Raw genomic sequence first — 20,563 nt, 5'->3', positions numbered from 1 at the left:
TACTGCTATTATAAAGGTTTTATGAAATTAGAAACTGTAAGAGAAGTGTCTGGACAATAGTAATGTTACCAAATGCAAATCTGTGTACCTGATGCATGAATGTGCACCTGATGTGAGGCCAAACAAAACCAAAATGCTGGAGTCTGGAACAGAGAAAGGTTTGTTGCAGGGCCATGCAAGGAGATGCGTCATGCCTTAAAAACTCCTGAGCTCCCCAAAAGCTTTCAGCAAAGCCCTTTCTTAGGAAAGATGAGGAAGGAGAGTGGTTAGTTGTTGCAAACTTTTTAGTGTCGGATCCTTTTTTTAAATTGGGGCTTACTTGTGTTTCAATGCTGTTAGTCTCTGCCGTGCAGAAAAGTGAAGCAGCTGTTCGTATATCTCCCCTCTTTTTTGGATTTCCTTCCCATTTAGGTCACCACAGAGCAGTGAGCAGAGTTCCCTGTGCTCACAGTAGGTTCTCATCAGTTATCTGTTTTAAACCTAGTAGGGTATATATGTCAACCCCAATTTCCAAATTCATCCCACCTCCTCTGCCCTTCTTGGTGTCTGTACATTTGTTCTCTACGAGTGTGTCTCTATTTCTGCTTTGCAAATATCTGTACCATTTTTCTAGATTCTATATACATGCATAAATATATTTGTTTTTTCTTTCTGACTTCACTCTGTATGACAGTTTCTAGGTCCATCCACATCTCTGCAAATGGCACAATTTCATTCTTTTTTATGGCTGAGTAATATTCCATTGTATATATGTGCCTTTGTTCTTGAGGTCAGGTCATGGTCAGGTCACAGTGTTCCTGTAAATCTCCACCAAACCAAATGCTATCTTATTGGCTATACCCCAGTACAAAATGTTTTTGGTGTTAAAAACAAATTTTATCCTCCATTCTGACAAGAAAGGGCAAGGTCTCAAGGCTCATCTTTTCCTCTCCGAGGTCAGGACTCTGCTAAGAGGTGGAAGCTCCCTAGGCAGGCCAGTTACCCTGCTTGGGAGCATTTGTCCAGCACCCAGGCTAGGTCCTCCCACAGTGAGAGGCTCAATTGTGGAGGCAGATGTCAGCTGGTGGCTCCCCCAGGGCCAGGTCCCCAGCACTGTCCAGGTGACATCACTCAGGGAGCCAGGCACCCAGGACCCAGTTGGGCCTCTGGCTCCTCAGCACACCCAAATGAGGGCAGGTCCCCTGGACTGTGACCGATGGAGAGAGCTACCACCATTAGGGCTTGGAGGAGGGGGATCAGGGAGAGGTTTGCTGCTGCTTCAAGGACTGAACCTGACTGTCCCCGGCCCCCAGATCACCCACTGGCCTGAGGCTGGAAGGCCCTGGGGAGAAGGCCATGATCAGCCTGCACTGCACTCTCTGCCCTGGGACCCCTGCAAGGCCAACTGAAAGGGACGTCTCACCGGCCAAGATCAAAGTCTCCCACTGTACCCACCCTGCCCCTATTAGAGTATGTGTTCAGTAGATTATATTACAAATATTATCTGACAATAGCCAAGGCAGATGAACTATCTGTGGACAGTCTGAGTTGAAAATAAAAATATTTATACATAGTGATCTTCTCAGAGTATTGGCATTTTGGGGACTCTTTTTTCTTCACACTCTCACGGTTTCCCCTAAACCCTAATATTATTTTAAAGAGAGAAGAATTGCATTTTCTCAAAAGAGTAGAAGGTGACTCTTGTAGCATGGAGTGAATGACTCAGAGTGTAAAGGGTTCCAGTTCAGAGGCCTCTATAAACATCATTGGGTGGGTTGGAGGAGTCTGATGGTGTCTGCCATGGGCACGGGCTATAAGTGGACAGTAAAAAGATTCATGTAATGCAGACATACAGGACAGACTTTTGGACACAGTGAGGGAAGGAGAGAGTGGGATGATTTGAGAGAGTCACATTGAAACATATACATTACTGTATGTAAAATAGATGGTAGGAATTTGCTGTATGACATAGGGAACCCAAAGGCGGTACTTCATGACAACCCAGAAGGATGGGATGGGGAAGGAGGTTTAAGAGGGAGGGGACATATGTATACCTAGGGATGGTTCATGTTGATATGTGGCAAAAATCATCACAAGATTGTAATTATCCTCCAGTTAAAAAAAAAAAAGACTCCTCTAAGCCTTGGTAAAATGCTCAGGAAAAGGGCTTCCAACTCCAAGATCCAAATAGGAAAGACAAGGATAGAAGAGGCATGAAACTGTCCTTCCTCTGGGGTCTGTTGGCTCAGAGAGGACCAAGGACAAGGCCCCTCACCTCCAGAGCCTTGGACCCCCTGGGGACCAGAAGCATTCTCCAGACTGCAGATGGTCCGAGGGGAGAGGTTACTGGAGTCTGGGCAGTGGGAGCCTGTGCCGGGTTGACCTGCTCTCTCCGCCAAGGCCACCTGCCACCACTGCATGAAGAGTGAGTCCCGTGTCCTCTCCATCCACAGGAGGGGCTGTCTCCATGCCACCTGCTGACAGTGAGGGTCATCCGCATGAAGAACGTCCGACAGGCCGATGTGGGTGAGTCTCCCCCTCCTTCCCTCCCTCCTCTCTACTTCTGGGGCCAGGATGGAGACAGGCCTAGAGGGGAAATGGTCAGGGGTCGCCCTGTGTGTGTGTGTGTGTGTGCATATGTGTATCTCTGTGTGTTCTGTATTCAAGTTGCATTTCAGACTTTGAGGTTTGTATCATTTTTCCAGGCCCCTCCCTGTAGCTGCATCCTTGGCACAAGCAGCCCCTGCAGTCCTCGCTCAGCTGTCCACCTCACTCTCTCCTCCCCACTCTCCCCTCCCTGGGACCCCTTCCAGGAGTCAGCTTCCCCCACCCTGGGCATGGGTTTAGGGCTGTTGGGATGGAAGGGAAGGGGAGGCCCTTGGGGACCATGGAGCCAGTCAGCCCCAGTGCTCTTCTCAGGACCCGGATCCCAAATGGGCCCGACAGTGCATGCCAGGGGCCCCAGTTCTGCAGTTCAGCCCGGGGATGTGGTTGACTCGCCAGGGCTTTTTGTGCAGGGTCTTCTTGCTACTTTAATGTCCCTTCCATCCTGGGCCCTACTGCATTCCCAGGCCCCAGGGGCCAGGGAAGTCTCTGGTTTCAGGAAGAAATGAAGGCATCTGGGTGGGTAGAACAGAAGCCCCTCCCTATGCTGCCCTCATCTCTCCACCATCCAGGGAGGAAGCCTGGCCCTCAAGGAGGAGAAAGCTCTGTGTCAGGGCCCATGACTGAGGGGGTCCCCACCTACTGGCAACCACACAGGAATGGCCCAAGGGCTCCAGGTTTCCCAAAGCTCCCTTATGTTGCCGTCACCCTGGGGCCCGGCTGTGCTGGGAGAGCCTGACACGACGGGAGGCATCTATACGCAAAGCAATCACATGGAGCGGAAATAGAGGGTGGCAGGCGTCCCCGGTGGCTCAGACGGTAAAGAATCCGCCTGCAGTGCAAGAGACCTGGGTTTGATCCCTGGGTCAGGGAGATCCCCCCAAGAAGGGAATGGCTACCCATTCTAGTGTTCTTGATTGGAGAATTCCACGGACAGAGGAGCCTGGCAGGCTACCACTCCATGGGGTTGCAAAAGTGGAACATGACTGAGCACCTAACACTCTCACTTTCTTTAATAGAGGATGGCATTCTGATCTTTTCACCACAGGATTTAAAGGACACAAAACTGGGAGTAGCTAAGGAAGGCTGCTTCGAGAGCCTGAGGTCTGAGGTGACAAGGTGTGAGCATCCAGAGGTCTGGGAGCCCAGTCTGGGGGAGGGCTCCTTGTGCATTTCACCCCCAGCACCTGCTGGGGGCCTGCCTGGGGCCAGATACCAGTCATCCTCCCCAACCTGAGGGCAGTGCTATGGGACCCGTTTGTATATGAGGATTAACTGCCTAAAGCAGAATCAGTGTTTGATCCCAGGTCTGGCCTGCTGAGGGGTAGGAAGGACAAGCCAGGAGAAGGAGCCCGGGCTATTCAGAGGATGGATGAGAATCTAAGTGGCACCCTAGTCCTTGAGGCAGGGACTGCATGACCTCCCGAGGGCTTCTGTGCAGATGGCACAGGAGTGTTGGGAAAAGGCTGACAGCCTGCTGCAAAGCTGTCGCCACAACACTGCAATGCAAGGATGAGTGTGGAGGTGGGGAAGGGAGGGCCCTACATCCCGGGAGAGAACAAAGGGACCAGGAAGGATTCAGACCCCGTCCCTGGCAGGGTGAATGTCCAGAGCCCATGTCATCAGTTGCAGCCAGCATGGCTCCATTCCCAGGTCGGCCAGGGGACCAGGGACTTCTTGGGCTTCTTGGAGCCTCCCAGGCCACCAGTAAGTGATATGAGGAGCCTGGAAATGTCCCCTGGATCCGGAGCCTGGTTGCCTCTTTTGCCTTCATTTCCATGCCAGGGTGGGTCGTCAGACACCTCACCCCACACCCCTTGGGGACAAGTCACAACTTTCACATGCCTGCAGTGGCCTCACCTGCCTTGGCTCCTCTAGAGGTGGCTCTGTCCCCGCCCTGCGTGTCATGCGGGCCTCACACTCTTGGGCAGGCCTATACCTGTGCTCTCAGACCCTCCCACCATCCAGGGCCCTTCCTGTTACACCCATCACCTGCGGGCCCCAGGGGTGGAGGTGAGGTAGGGAGCAGGCAGCCAGAGAAACGGGCTAAGGTCTGGCCCACCACCTCCTCTCTGTCTTCCCCACATGTGCCTCTGGTACACAGGCTGCCCTTTAGGGGTACCTGGTCCCCTTTGGAACATGTCTATGTTTTCCTCATTTCCCTGAGGAACAGAATTGGGGGCAGTCATGGTGTCTGGGGGTGTCAGCCCAGGTCACACTGTATCTGGTTTCACAGTTGTCATGGGCTGGGTTCTGTTTCTGCCTCGCCTGGGTTGAGACTATCCTGACATCTTGCAGGTCCTGGGTCACCTTTGCCCCAAATCATTCCTCCTGGCTTAGATAAAAAATGAGCTCCTCTCTGGTTCAGTCCTGTAAGAGGCGCCTAAGTTTCTAAGATTTCCAGGAGCCCCAAAGGGATGAGATTCGGGGGTGGATCCCTCATCAAGGAGCTGGGTCAGGGCTGCAAGAGAATTGGCCTGGAAATCTTGCAGCTGTCCAGAGTTTTTATTCCTCTCGGGACGATAAATTAAAATTCAAACCAGCAGCCCAAGAGGTGTGAGGTGGGTGTCTCTAAGGAAGATAATGTTCTTGATATCAGTAGAGATGGTTAAGTCATCTTGGCCACCCACATTCCGGAAAAAGAGATATGTCATTCCGACAACCAAGCCCTTTTTCACTTCATGAGGAACAAAGGTTAGAACCAATGTGTGCTTAGGAAATTCCCCAAAGTTCTCAGAATTGGGTCATCCTTGCTTAAGCACTCTTAATTGCCACTACCTTGGAGTCAGCTCATGATGCCGCAGCTTGTCATCTGGGCTTGGCAGCCTCCCTCCACCATCCTCCCTCCCCAGGATTACCTCTCTTGGGCTGCACTCTCCTTCCCAACCTTAGGGGGGACAGGCAGAATGGCTCTCTGCAAAAGGACTGGGAAAAAAATTTATGGTTGACATGACCAATGCTGGCTCTTCCACGAGTTTTGTTTTTTTTTTTATTTTAATTAGAGATTTAAGCCTTAGGTCAAAAATTCTGAGACTTCAGTGGATTTGTGTATGTCAGTCATTCCTTCGAGTCCAACTCTGCAACCCCATGGACTGTAAGCTACCAGGCGCCTCCATTCATGAAATTTTCCAGGCAAGAGTACTGGAGTGGGTTGCCATTTCCTTCTCCAGGGCATCTTCCCCACCCAAGGATCAAAACTGGGTTTCCTGCATTGCAGGCATATTTTTTACCATCTGAGCCACCAGGGAAGCCCAGTGGAGTTAATGGGACAATTTTAGGCATTGACTGGTGATAGAAAAGGAATCTTAGAGGAAAAGGGGCCTTTCCAGGGTTTGTGAAATTGTGCTAAGCAAGTGGGTGTAGGGTTGTGGGGTCCCTGCCTGCAGGCTCCCCCTGCATAGGAGACAGGCCAAGAGGAGGGGCCTTGGAGTCCAGGAAAAGTGAAGGGAGGGCCCAGGAGGGCTGAGCAGGTCCCCAAGGAGTCTCCCTTTGAACAGAGCCATTAGACATGCCAACTTATCTATATCTGTGGTGACTCAGCCCAGAATTTCTGGGTTTACTGATATAGCCCAAGAGCAGAAAGTTGAGGTTTTCTCTCATTCATTTAGTCACAAATATCCAGCGGTGCCAACACTGGGCTTCCCAGGGTTCAGGGGGTGGTGGAGACACACGCACCAACCCGTCACTATGGTACAGACTGGCCAGTGCCCCATCAGGAGAAGAGCAGAAGGCTCTGGGCTATGAGGGGCACCTGGCCCAGACTTGGGGGCTTCAGCAAGGCTTCCAGAGGGAAGTCCCTTCTGTACCTGAAAGGGTGGAGGAAGGGTAGTGTGAAAGAGGAAGAGGAGGGTGTTCATGGCAAGACGGCATGGCCTTCTGAGACCTACAGGGCACTGGGTTTGGCGGGAGTTTAGAGTTTGAGTGTGAACACATGCATGTAAGAGTGTGTGTGTGCATGCATATGTGAATGCCTCTGTGTGTGTGTGTGTGTGTGTGTGTGTGTGTGTGTTGCAGACAGGGCCGGGCTGGGATGATAGGGAGAAGGATGTGAGGCTGGGGGAGTGGGAGGGGGTAGCCGTGCTGAGCGGGTGGGACTTCTTGAAAGCAGGGAGCCACTGAAGGATCTTAAACTGCGGAGTGACAAATGGGAAAAGAGCCCTTTGGTTTCTCTAGAGAGAAAAGAAGAGGATGGGGCAGGACAGAAGACAGGGTTCCCAGTGGGGCAGTGATGAAGAGATGGCAGAGATGAAGATGGCCTGCACCAAGGCAGTGGCCATGCAAGTAGGGAGAAGTGGACAGGCTGGAGAACACCAAGGAGTTAAATCGACTCAATGTGAGTCTAGTCAGGACACCTGAGTTCACAGTGAGGAGGAACAAGTTGGGCATGGAAGGAATGGTACAATGATGTCATCATTTTCTTTTGATTCTGCTGTGTTTGGGTTAATGATGATTATGACATTTAAAGACAGTGTTATCTCACCTCTATTTGATGGGCAGAAGGCCATGAATTCCAGTTCATTGAATGGTGAAAGATTAGCCTGAAAGATTAACCAGACAGAAGGGATGAAATCAGAAACCAGGGGTGCTCATGATGCAAGCCATGGTTATTAGGTCTGACGAAATTCTCAGTGTAGTAACAATATAGGACTAAGTCAGTCTGGTGGGGAGGGGTCACCCCTGGTTCCAATCTCACAGGACATTATTAATTATAATTAGGAACTAGTTTGGATCAGTCCTATCAGTACAGAACTCCCATCCCTGCCCTGCTGTATCATCTAGAAGAAGCTTCTCTAACACTGGAAACTGTATTGACTTTTCCCATTCTCTGTGTATCTGGTGGGTGTCCTGGGAATTACCCCCAGCAGATTGCCAGAAGAGTGACAAGGGCCATCGTGGACCTCTTCCTCCCTCCTCCCAGGTGGAATGGTGCCAGGATGCTGGGTTTTCACCCTATTCCTATCTCTGTGCCATTTTTCACCCTATGCCTGCCACTGCTTCAAAGAGAAAACCCAGGAGACCTTTAGCTTTAGGAGAGCCTGTTGGGGTCACAGCCTTTGTCCTTCTCCCGAGCACACACAGCAGCACCACAGTCAGGTTGTTCTTTTGAATGAAAAATAAAGTATGTGGTCTTAGGTATGAGAGTTTATTGGGCCACACAGTCCATGTGGGGAGACCAGTATAGATACAAAGAGCCCAGATGGGTGCATCTGAGATGTTCAGTCACGTGAAGTTTGCATTCCCTGTCCCTAGATCCTGCTGAATAGCCTGTTCTGCTCCAGGCTGTCCCCACTGGGCCTTGGGGCTGACTCCCAGTAGATGGTGTCCCTTCTAATCCTTGCTTCTCCGCAGCCCAGAGCTGAGCCTTACTTTGGCTTCCCTGGTGCCCTGGGCTAAGGCAAGAGATAAACTTGACCTCTGTGTGGCTAGTCCTTCAGATCGCCCCCTGGCAGAGAGAAAACTGCCCAGTCATGTGTGTGTGTATGTTATTCGCTCAGTCATGTCTGACTCTTTCTGACCCCATCGACTATAGCCCTCCAGGCTCCTCTGTCCATGGGATTCTCTAGGCAAAATACTACAGTGGGTAGCTATTTCTTTCTCCAGGGGATTCTCCTGATCCAGAGATTGAACCCAGGTCTCCTGCATTGCAATTTTTACTGTTTGAGCACCACGGAAGCCAAGAAAACTGCACAGTCACAGCCATACCTTGTCCCAAACCAACAAGAGCCAGGGTGCTTCTGAGAAGAGCCAGAGGCCATCTCCATTCTTAAGAACGGGCAGGGGGGCCTGTGTCCCCTCTGAACCTCTAGCCTGCAGTCCATGACCTTCTCAGGGTTCTGGGACAAAGGTCTCTGGAGAGTCAGGGCCGTGAGTCAAGAGGCGACCTGAAGCTGAGACGAGGCCTCACTCTGGCTTCTGCCTCCACACTCTCTCCTCTTCAGACCTGAGTTGGCTCCTCACCCCCTCACCCTTGTCTTCCTCGGACAGTGAGCCTGACAGACTGCTTCGTGAGCCTCTGGCTGCCCACCGCCAGTCAAAAGAGGCTGAGGACTAGGACCATCTCCAACTGCCGAAACCCAGAATGGAATGAAACCTTCAGCTTCCAGATCCAGAGCCAAGTGAAGGTGAGACTTGGGGACAGCACCTGCCCACCCTGCCTGCCGGTCTGTTCCCTCCTTGCCTGCTTGTCCTCTTTGTTCATGCGGCCTTCTCACGCCTATTTGTCTTTCTACCGACTTCTTGTCCTATGTCTCCCCACTCACCCACTCCTTTCTTCTGCCTGTCTCATTCTTGTCCCTCTGGGCATACTTATCCTTCTACTGTCTTTCCTATTTCTCTATCCCTCTCCCTAATTGTCACTGGAACTGTCTCCTGCCCCCAAATAGAGTGTGTTTCCAGAACATACGCCAAGCAGCAGGATACAAAGAGCCAATCTACTCAGTAGGTCTGAGGCCAGTCTAATCCCAAACAGAGGGCTTTCACTGTTGTAAATCCTTTTTGGATGGCTAATTTACTTCTAATGCCTTGGGTGTGTGCTCTTTCATTTGTTGAGTTGCTGATTCATGGTACAGGCCTTCTTCAGATATATGTGACTCTACATGGAGTTCACATCTCCTGTGGGAGAGTCCTGTCCTGAACATCCTGAGTTGTGACAGCTGCCCCAGGGTGCCCTTCAGATAAATTTACCCTCATCATGGAGGCATCAAGAGCCAGTCCTGAAGCATCTGAGGCTTGACAGCTCCATCCAGCTTACCACTTTCATATTTTAGGAATGCATCTTCTTTTTCAGCTCATGACATATCCGTTTTGTTTTCAAGTAGAGTTTTATATTTACTGTTTTAAAAATGCCTTTTCTATCATATATAATATTTTTGGTGAGAAAGGGGGAGTTTCAGTATGAGCTATACCATCTTGAAACCAGAATTTATGTTTCTTTTTTCTGTAGATCTTTGGGGCCACTGGGTTGGTTCTAGGACACACCTGGTTTCCTTTTCTTCTTCTTTTTTTTTTTTTTTTGGCCACACCATGTGGCATGTAGCATCTTAGCTCCCTGACCATGAATTGAACTCACGCCCCCTGCATTGGGAGCATCAAGTCTTAACCACTGGACCACCAGTGACGTCCTGCACCTGGTATCTAGCAATTACAAAGTCAACAGATCCCACTCATTGGGAAGCCCCAGAACCATCTCAGGTCCACTAGATAGGGACCAAAGAGGCAAATCCAGCCCCAACCTACATCTCCCAGGATCCTTGGAACAAGAGGCCTCAGAGGCTGATCCAGAGGCTAATCTTAGTTACCTAAGTCATCTCAGAGTTCAGTCAGATGACAGGGTAAGCTGCTCCACCCTTGACCTTCTGCTTTGAGACCACCCGTGAGACCTCACTTAGGGACTGATGAGCCAAAGGATAGAGCTCCAACACTTCACCCCAACCCAATCAAAGCCTCTGTAATCTTTGCCACACCACGCCACCTGGAGTGTGAAAATGTAATGGCATCCCTGAACTGAGTTTTCTGTACCAAAGGAACTGTCTTCAGCTCCTGGGTCCCAGCACTGGATACATGCTATATCTTGGCAAATATCTTGCTTGCTGTGTCCTTCCATCCTTCCCCCATGTGAAATGAAATCCCTCACACTTCACAGGCCCCTGCCAAGCTTACAAAAGAGCAAAATTCCCCAGTAGGAGAATCAGAGAAGAAGGGCAGGAAGGCCTCAGACAGTTGCCAAGGAGGGAATAGACACTTCTCCCTTAATCCAGGGCTTCCTTGGTGGCTCAGATGGTAAAGAATCTGCTCGCAATGCGGGAGACCTGGGTTCGGCCCCTGGGTCGGGAAGATCCCCTAGAGAAGGGAATGAATGACTGAATGAAGAATTCTCCAGTATTCTTGCCTGGGAAATCACATGGATAGAAGAACCTGGTGGGGTACAGTCCAAAGGGTCAGACACAACTAACACTTTCATTTTTCCCTTTATTCATGTCCCTACAAATGTCCCTCACACCTGAGCTATGCTCGCCCCCATCCCTCAGACCCACCTACTCACCAGGACTGAGGTCAGGCCCCTCATCCTGAGAATGGGTGGATGCAGCCTCGGTGACCAGACTCACACCCTCCCTTCTCCCCTAGAATGTTCTAGAGCTGAGTGTCTGTGATGAAGACACAGTGACACCTGATGACCACCTCTTGACAGTTCTCTACGACCTCAGCAAGCTCTGCTTCCGAAAGAAAACCCATGTGAAGTTCCCGCTCAACACAGAGGTGGGTGTGGGTGCCCTGGCCCTCAGCCTCCTGCCTCGCGAGGGGAAGCTGGTTATTCCTAAGATGTTGTTTTACGGGATCTTCTCTCTGTAACCAAGTGAAGAGAAGATAGTGCTGCTGTGCAAATCCCAGCGCTTTGGCTTGCTGGCTGTGCAACCTGTAGATTTAATTCCTCTGAGTTCTATTTCCTTGTCTCTTCTGATAATAATATCTACCATACAGGGTCACTGTGAGGCTTAAACGGGAATACATAATTAAGGCACCTAGCACTGTTCAGTGGCTAGGTGGCTCAGTGGTAAAGAACCCACCTGTCAATGCAGGAAATACAGGTTTGATCCCTGGGTTGGGAAGATCCCCTGGAGAAGTAAATGGCAACCCACTCCAGTATTCTTGCCTGAAAAATCCTATGGACAGAGGAGCCTGGTGGGCTACAGTCCATGGGGTTGCATCTCAAAGGGTCAGACACTACTGAGCAGCTAAAACAACAACAAGCCCGATTCAGAGTACTAAATGGAGATGTAGTAAATGTTGGTTCCCTTCTTCACTCAGAACCCTGCTACTGGGATGGCCTCAGGGGACAGAGGACAGACAAGGCAAACGAGGGCAAATCTGCAGGAAGGCCCAGGATGTTATTGATTCACCCAACAAACATTTGAGTGCCCTATGGGAGAGGAGAACCTGGTGGGCTGCAGTCCATGGGGTCACAAATAGTCAGATATGACTAAGTGACTAACACACATACAGACACACACACACACAGGGCAGGCACTGTTCCAGGCACCTGGACACTTCAGGGGACAACATCCCTGAGCTCGCCTGGCTCATGCTTCATGGAGGAAATTAAGGTCCCATGAAATCATGACCTCCTAAAGTTACCCAGCAAGAGATGCAAAGCAGAAGATGAAAGCAGGGGCCCCTAGCCTTCAGAGTTGGGCTTGTCGGGGGCAGCATCTCAGCTCTCCCTTGCTCCAAACAGTGAGCCTGTTGGGAAAGCCGGAGAACGATGGAAGCTGGAGGGAGAAGATGAAAGGCAAAGGGATTTACCTCCTGGTGCTGAGGGTCAGCTCCATATCCTGACCTCCTCTGTGTGGTCAGTGATGTTCATGATAAAAAGACTTGGGGACAGAGAGAGACAAGGGGGACAAAAAGAGTCAAGAGCAGCTGCCCCCACTCTAAGACAGCAGGACCACCAAATGGGATGGACATGAACATGTCTGCAGGGTCTCCTGGGGTAGCAGGGATCCTGGTCTAGAGAGAAGTGCAGACACAGCTCACAACTGCAGTCTCTTCCTCCCCCTGCAGGGCATGGAGGAGCTGGAAGTGGAGTTCCTGCTAGAGGAGAGGTGAGTAGGACCCAGCCCCCAGGCTTCCACCAAGGTCCGGACCCCAAAGCAGCTTCTGCGCACAGGCATTGCACCTTCTTCCTGCAGTCCCCCCCTCTTCCACTTCCACCCCTGATGCCCCTCAAATGCATCGGAATCACTTGGGAATTCCTAAATAGTGTAGATGCCTGGGCTCCACCCCTTCTCATCCAGGTCTGCTGATGTCAGTGCTGCTTTAAAGATCTAGTACTCTAACCAATTCATCTGCCTCAGCAGCTAGCTCCCCAGCATTTCTGAGAGTGGCTCCTGGGAAGACTTCCTGCCACCATGAGGATGGGGCTTTCCTGAGGTCAGGCTAAGAAAGACATCAGGACTAAGGTGTCTCCTCCTGGACCCAGAACAGTTAGAACAAACTCCCGCCAAACCCGGGGCTGAAGCAGAAACTGTGCCCCTCTGCAGCCAACTCCAACTCTGGAACCAAGTCAAGGGGAAGCTCAGGGCCAAGGTGTGCGATTATTTCTCATCAATTCAACTAAGAAAAAATCCAGGCTCCTAGGGCTATGACTATGCTGTGGACTCACATGGACCTGGGTCACAGAGTTGGAGTGTGGGAAGAAGGGGATGAAGAGAGAGGAAGGAAGGGAAGGGGCAGTGAGGGAGGGCCCCTTCCTGGAGGGGACAAGCCTGCCCTGGGACAGCAGGGTGCCTCGTGATTGGGTGGCTGGCTTCTTAGCCCTGGCAGGACTGAGTCCCCTGGACTTACAATCAGTCCAGGAACAGGGGGACAATGAGAGGCAGGAATTAGAACAGAGGGCTTGTCAAGTCCCAAGCAGAGAATCCTATGGGTAGGGGGTTTTGGGACTGAAGTCCCTCATTAAAATCAACTTAAAATTAAAATTTAATTTGGCAAGTTAAAATCAAGTTCATTTGTTTCACATTAAAGAAAATCTGAGCTCTCTCCTTTGGTTCTTGGTTTGATAGGACTTTTAGGGGAAAATGCGTTCCTTGGGTGAATTAGAAAGTGGCAGAACTATGTCAGAATAAGGGTTGACATGGAGACACAGTCCTTTGGGGCTTAGGTTGACAAGGGAGGCTGTGGACTTCCCTAGACTAACTGTAACCATGAGGCTCTCTCAGATTTGTAACACACGGACATTTCACACTCACAAGGCCCCTCTCTGGCTGAGTCAGAACTATTTGTTAATGCACACATTAAAGCACAGAAGGGAGGAGGGGTCCGTTTTGCTACCAGAACTGTTCACATCTGTTCTAGGTGGTGGGCTCCAGCCTTTTCTTGCAACCTGTTTATCCTTATAACTCTATGCAGTTGCATCTGGTTGGACACAAAGAACAGTTATCCTTTAAGCGAGAAAAAAAAGGAAACTCTTCTACTCCCTCTATCCTATAAATCTTTATTTCTGGATATTTTATTTAAAATGTATGCCAGTTTTATCCTTGCCATTTCCTAAGGCTTCTTAAGCCAGTATTTTTCACAACCACTAAGAAGGTTCTGCTATCTCCTTATTAGCCCTATATAGGCTCTTTGTCCCCTTTGTGAGAAATCAGTCAAGAGTGATATGATTTAGAGAACAGACTTGTGGTTGCCAAGGGTGGCTGGGAGACTGGGGGAGGGTTGGATTGGAAATTTGGGATTTGTCGATGAAAACTAGTATGTATAGAATGGATAAACAACAAAGTCCTACTATATAGCTTAGGGAATTAAATATCCTATGATAAACCATAATAGAAAAGTATATGAAAAAGAATAGCATATACTTCGGTATATGGCAAACCACTTCAGTATTCTTGCTTTGAGAACCTCATAAACAGTATGAAAAGGTAAAAAGATATGACACTGAAAGATGAACTCCCCAGGTCAGTAGGTGCCCAGTATGCTACTGGAGAAGAGTGGAGAAATAACTCCAGAAAGAATGAAGAGATGGAGCCAAAGCGAAAACAACACCCAGTTGTGGATGTGACTGGTGATGGAAGTCAAGTCCGATGCTGTAAAGAACAATATTGCATAGGAATCTGGAGTGTTAGGTCCATGAATCAAGGTAAATTGGAAGTGGTCAAACAGGAGGTGGTAAGACTGAACATCGACATTTTAGGAATCAGTGAACTAAAGTGGACTGGAATGGGTGACTTTAATTCAGATGACCATTATATCTACTACTGTGGGCAAGAATCCCTTAGAAGAAATGGAGTACCCCTCATAGTCAACAACTGCAGTACTTGGGTGCAATCTCAAAAATGATAGATTGATCTCTATCTGTTTCCAAGGCAAACCATTCAATATCACAGTAATTCAAGTCTATGCCCCAACCAGTAACACTGAAGAAGCTGAAATTGAATAGTTCTATGAAGACCTACAAGACCTTCTAGAACTAATACCCCCAAAAAATGTCCTTTTCATCATGGGGGACTAGAATGCAAAAGTAGGAAGTCAAGAGATACCTGGAGTAACAGGCAAGTTTGGCCTTGGAGTCTAACAGAGTCTAACAGAGTCTAACAGAGTTTTGCCAAGAGAACACACTTGTCATAGTAAACACCCTCTTCCAACAACACAGCAAACGACTCTACACATAGACATCACCAGATGGTCAATACCGAAATCAGATTGATGATATTCTTTGCAGCCAAAGATGGAGAAGCTCTATACAGAAGCAAAAACAAGACTGGTAGCTGACTGTGGCTCAGATCATGAACTCCTTATTGCCAAATTCAGACTGAAATTGAAGAAAGTAGGGAAAACTACTAGACCATTCAGGTATGACCTAAATAAAATCCCTTATGGTTATACAGTGGAAGTGAGAAATAGATGCAGGGGATTAGATCTGATAGACAGAGTGCTTGGTGAACTATGGATGGAGGTTCATGACATTGTACAGCAGGCAGTGAACAAGACTATCCCTAAGAAAAAGAAATGCAAAAAGGCAAAATGGTTGTCTGAGGAGGCTTACAACTAGCTGAAAAAAGAAGAGAAGTGAAAAGCAAAGGAGAAAAGGAAAGATATACCTATTTGAAGGTAGAGTTCCAAAGAATAGCAAGGAGAGATAAGAAAGCCTTCCTCAGTGATCAGTGCAAAGAAATAGAGGAAAACAATAGAATGGGAAAGACTAGAGATCTCATCAAGAAAATTAGAGATACCAAGGGAACATTTCCTGCAAATATGGGCACAATAAAGGACAGAAATGGTGTGGACCTAACAGAAGCAGAAGGTATTAAGAAGAAGTGGCAAGAATACACAGAAGAACTATACAAAAAAGATCTTCATGACCCAAATAAACATGATGGTGTGATCACTCACCTAGAGCCAGACATCCTGGAATATGAAGTCAAGTGAGCCTTAGGAAGCATCACTATGAACAAAGCTAGTGGAGGTGATGGAATTCCAGCTGAACTTTTTTAAATACTTAAAGACGATGCTGTGAAAGTGCCTCACTCAATATGTCAGCAAATTTGGAAAACTCAGCAGTGGCCACAGGACTGGAAAAGGTCAGTTTTCATTCCCATTCCAAAGAAAGGCAATGCCAAAGAATGTTCAAACTACTGCACAATTGCAGTCATCTCACACGCTAGCAAAGTACTGCTCAAAATCTCGAAGCCAGGCTTCAGTAGTACATAAGCCAAGAACTTCCAGATGTTCAAGCTGGATTTAGAAAAGGCAGATGAACCAGAGATCAAATTGCCAACATCTGCTGGATCATCAAAAAAACAAGAGAGTTCCAGAAAAACATCTATTTCTGTTTTATTGACTATGCCAAAGCCTTTGACTGTGTGAATAACAACAAATTGTGGAAAATTCTTAAAGAGATGGGATATACCAGACCACCTTACCTGCCTCCTGAGAAATCCATATGCAAGTCAAGAAGCAACAGTTAGAACCATACATGGAAGAAGGGACTGTTACCAAATTGGGAAAGGAGTACATCAAGGCTGTGTATTGTCACTCTGCTTATTTAACTTATTTGCAGAGGACATCATGCGAAATGCAGAGCTGGATGAAGCACAAGCTGGAATCAAGATTGCTGGGAGAAATATCAATACCTCAGATATGCAGATGACACTACCCTTATGGCAGAATGTGAAGAAGAACTAAAGAGCCTCTTGATGAAAGTAAAAGAGGACAGTGAAAAAGTTGGGTTAAAACTCAACATTCAAAAAACTAAGATCATGGCATCCAGTCCCATCACTTCATGGCAAATAGATGGGGAAATAGTGGAAACAGTGACAGGCTTTGTTTTGGGGGGCTCCAAAATCACTGCAGATGGTGACTGCAGCCATGAAATTAAAAAACACTTACTCCTTGGAAGAAAAGCTATGACCAACCTAGACAGCATATTAAAAAACAGAGACATTACTTTGTCAACAAATGTCTGTCTAGTCAGAGCTATGGTTTTTCCACTGGTCATGTATGGATGTGAGAATTGGACTATAAAGAAAGCTGAAGGCCAAAGAATTAATGCTTTTGAACTGTGGTGTTGGAGAAGACTCTTGAGAGTCCCTTTGACTGCAAGGAGATCCAACCAGTTGATCTTAAAGGAAATCAGTCCTGAATATTCATTGGAAGGACTGATGCTGAAGCTGAAACTCCAATCTATTGGCCACCTGATATGAAAAACTGACTAATTGGAAAAGACCCTGATACTATGAAAATTGAAGGTGGGAGGAGAAGGGGATGACAGAGGATGAGATGGTTGGATGGCATCACCAGCTCAATGGACATGAGTTTGAGCAAGCTCTGGGAGTTGATGATGGACAGAATGGAGTTGGTGATGATGATGGAGTTGGTGATAGAGTTGGTGATGGACAGGATGGAGTTGGTGATGGCATGCTGCAGTCCATGGGGCTGCAAAGAATTGGACATGACTGACGACAACTGAACTGATTTGAAAAAGAATATATACGTATGTGTGTGTATAACTGAATCACTTTGCTATACAGTGGAAATTAACACAATGTTGTAACTCAGCTATACTTCAATAAAATAGGCTTTGGAAAAAAAAAAAAGAATGACAAGACTGACCAGGAGTTCTCATTTTGTTTTTCAGCCCCTCTCCACCCGAGAGCCTCATCACGAACGGCGTGCTGGTGGTAACTGTCCTTCCAGTCTCCTGTGGTTCTAGGGCCACCTGTGGCCGCTGCTCTCAGAGAACAGAACTGTGGGAAGGAAAACCAGGCCCAACTTGGACCCTTGCCCCAGAGCCCACTAGGAGGCAGGCTAACTGAAGCCAGACAAAGGGAGCCAGGTCATGGTGGGGGCAACAGCTGGCTCCTGCTCCTGGGGAGAAAATATCTGGGCCATCACCCCATCTCCCACAACCATGTCCTAGGAACCCCCCAATAAAAGCACCCACTAGTCTGCAGCCTCCTCCCAGAATCAGTCTTGTCCCATTTTCCCCCAACTCCAATCCCTAAAAGTATAAGTTCAGAAGTTAGAAGTTTCCCATAATTAGGCTGTTAGTACAGCCATTTTAATTCAATGCAGCTAAAGCGTCAGGATTCAAGAAGCTCTCTCCCCGCAAGATCAGTCTCTGGGAATGTGTGGCCTGGTAGAGCATCCCAGGCAGCTTGGGCTCAAAATGACCCCCCCGTTCCTTTGTTTCAGTCTCGACAAATGTCCTGCCTGGAGGTTTGTGCAGAATCCAGGAGGCCAAAGAAGTGGAAAAGTGAGCCCTTCGACCGCTTCTGCCTGCTGGGGGGTGGGAGGGAGGAGCAGTGCTGTTTTCTGACTCTGTCAACATCAGAGTGGCTGCTCCATGGCCGCCCTAAGCTCAATGGGGAACCCAAAGCTTGGCTGAGTCCTCGGGATCATCTTACCCTCAGGGGTTGTGAACCCCTGTCCCCCTCCACTGCCCTGAAAGGAGGCTGCTCTTCCAGGCCCCCAGGTGACCCTCAGAGCTTCCCAGCCTGGCCAGCGCCCTGGGCCAGGGATCAAGGGCACAGCACTGCCTATTTGCCCATGCTGATCTGAGCTGCAGCCTGTCAGACCAGGGATTACCTGGGTCTAGTGCGGTGGTCAGCACCCAAGGCAGGTAGGGCCCCTCTAGATGCACCACTTCCTCTCATCAGACTCCAGTTCATAGAGTTCTAGCATCTTATAGCTGACAGAGACCTAACATCCACAACTGCGAGACCCTCCAGTTCAGCGCTCCATCGCATCCCCGCCACTCAAGCCCTGCCTGTAAAGAGGAGAGCCTCAGAGCCCCACAGGCGGGGGGTGGGGGGGAGGAAGAGGCTCTACCCCCAAACTGGCAGAAAGGGGGGCTGCTTCCAGTGCAGTGGGAGGGTGATTTGGGGGCACCTTGCAGAGAAGAAGGAAGATTAGTCCAGAGGACTCAGCATCTCAGATCTCATGCACAAGCCTGGTGAAATGTAGGTTCTAGGGCCCTGCCCTGCCCTTCAGAACAAGGCCCTGGGGCATTTTAACCAGTGCCTTGGTCATTCTAAACCCCTATCCCGGGTGCCTCTAGCTAGGCCTTTTAGTGGGCCACGTGAGGGTGGGGAGCAAGAGGCTTCCTGGGGGTCTCAGCCCTCTCGTCCTCTCTTCCAGAGAAGGACCTCCTGGTGACAGTGACGGAGTCCTTCGAGCACACCCAGCGCATCTCACCCAGCCTGGAGCCCTGCGGCTCAAACCCCGCCTACTTCCAGTACCCCAAGCACTTCCAGCCCGAGGTGCACGTGGAGTTGCCCAAGAGCCCGTGGATCTGTGAGGTAGGGGCTGCAGAAGTATGTTGGGGGCGGGGGACTGGGAGAGGTGTGGGGTATAGGGGACTGGGAGAGGTGTGGGGTATAGGGGACTGGGAGAGGTGTGGGGTATAGGGGACTGGGAGAGGTGTGGGGGGTATAGGGGACTGGGAGAGGTGTGGGGAGTAGGGGACTGGGAGAGGTGTGGGGGTATAGGGGACTGGGAGAGGTGTGGGGGGTATAGGGGACTGGGAGAGGTGTGGGGGGTAGGGGACTGGGAGAGGTGTGGGGGGTATAGGGGACTGGGAGAGGTGTGGGGGGTATAGGGGACTGGGAGAGGTGTGGGGGGTAGGGGACTGGGAGAGGTGTGGGGGGTAGGGGACTGGGAGAGGTGTGGGGTAGGGGACTGGGAGAGGTGTGGGGGGTAGGGGACTGGGAGAGGTGTGGGACGTAGGGGACTGGGAGAGGTGTGGGGGGTAGGGGACTGGGAGAGGTGTGGGGGGTATAGGGGACTGGGAGAGGTGTGGGGGGTATAGGGGACTGGGAGAGGTGTGGGGTATAGGGGACTGGGAGAGGTGTGGGGAGTAGGGGACTGGGAGAGGTGTGGGGAATAGGGGACTGGGAGAGGTGTGGGGGGTATAGGGGACTGGGAGAGGTGTGGGGTATAGGGGACTGGGAGAGGTGTGGGGAGTAGGGGACTGGGAGAGGTGTGGGGGGTAGGGGACTGGGAGAGGTGTGGGGGGTAGGGGACTGGGAGAGGTGTGGGGGGTAGGGGACTGGGAGAGGTGTGGGGGGTATAGGGGACTGGGAGAGGTGTGGGGAGTAGGGGACTGGGAGAGGTGTGGGACGTAGGGGACTGGGAGAGGTGTGGGGGGTATAGGGACTGGGAGAGGTGTGGGGTATAGGGACTGGGAGAGGTGTGGGGTAGGGACTGGGAGAGGTGTGGGGGGTAGGGGACTGGGAGAGGTGTGGGGTAAGGGACTGGAGAGGTGTGGGGGTAGGGGACTGGGAGAGGTGTGGGGGTATAGGGGACTGGGAGAGGTGTGGGATAGGGGACTGGGAGAGGTGTGGGGGTATAGGGGACTGGGAGAGGTGTGGGGGGTAGGGGACTGGGAGAGGTGTGGGGGGTAAGGGGACTGGGAGAGGTGGGGGGTAGGGACTGGAGAGGTGTGGGGGTATAGGGGACTGGGAGAGGTGTGGGGGTAGGGACTGGAGAGGTGTGGGGGTAGGGACTGGAGAGTGTGGGGAGTAGGGGACTGGGAGAGGTGTGGGAGTAGGGGACTGGAGAGGTGTGGGGGTAGGGGACTGGGAGGGTGGGGGGTAGGGGACTGGGAGAGGTGTGGGGGGTATAGGGGACTGGGAGAGGTGTGGGGAGTAGGGGACTGGGAGAGGTGTGGGACGTAGGGGACTGGGAGAGGTGGGCAGCGGGAGGAGGCCCTCCCCTCACACACCTGCCCTCCTCCCAGCTCTGCTGTTGTGCACGCCAGAAGGACCCTGTGTGCCAGTCGCTCCATTGCCTCCCCGACGACGAGGCGGTGACCTTGCCTGTGGTGAGCGCCTGGGTCTGGGAAGCGGCCCAGCTTAGCCTGGAGCTCCTGCGACAAGGAGAGGGGGAGAACCTGCGGGGCCGTGGAGCAGGATGATTCCTGGTAGGGTAGAGGAGTCTTGTGGGGTAGGAGACTGCTGGGCTGCAGTGTGGAGCCAAAGACAGT

General features: G+C 50.4%; 1 protein-coding gene and 1 long non-coding RNA gene across 3 annotated transcripts in view; one reads left to right on the top strand and one right to left on the bottom strand.

Moving 5' to 3' along the window:
• The window catches only part of PLA2G4E (phospholipase A2 group IVE), an 81,461-nt gene that overhangs the window by 43,417 nt on the left and 17,481 nt on the right, over positions 1-20,563 (top strand). For both annotated transcript variants that reach the window (XM_070469070.1, XM_020906808.2), the window contains exons 2-9: positions 2,433-2,505; positions 8,569-8,705; positions 10,708-10,839; positions 12,142-12,182; positions 17,216-17,258; positions 17,773-17,833; positions 18,718-18,878; positions 20,318-20,401. In XM_070469070.1, the coding sequence (XP_070325171.1) occupies positions 2,433-2,505; positions 8,569-8,705; positions 10,708-10,839; positions 12,142-12,182; positions 17,216-17,258; positions 17,773-17,833; positions 18,718-18,878; positions 20,318-20,401 (732 nt within the window). The remainder of the gene's footprint in view (positions 1-2,432; positions 2,506-8,568; positions 8,706-10,707; positions 10,840-12,141; positions 12,183-17,215; positions 17,259-17,772; positions 17,834-18,717; positions 18,879-20,317; positions 20,402-20,563) is intronic.
• On the bottom strand, positions 1,646-10,716 carry LOC110146120 (uncharacterized). The gene is made up of 3 exons (XR_002316421.2): positions 10,625-10,716; positions 7,064-7,121; positions 1,646-1,790 (listed from the first exon to the last, which is right to left on the bottom strand). It is a non-coding gene; the product is annotated as an uncharacterized lncRNA (long non-coding RNA).

The sequence above is a fragment of the Odocoileus virginianus genome, chromosome 6 (genome assembly GCF_023699985.2).
Source record: "Odocoileus virginianus isolate 20LAN1187 ecotype Illinois chromosome 6, Ovbor_1.2, whole genome shotgun sequence".
In the NCBI taxonomy this organism is placed as follows: Eukaryota; Metazoa; Chordata; class Mammalia; order Artiodactyla; family Cervidae; genus Odocoileus; species Odocoileus virginianus.
Note: the sequence above shows the minus strand (reverse complement) of the source record. Positions and strands in the feature narration are given on the sequence as shown.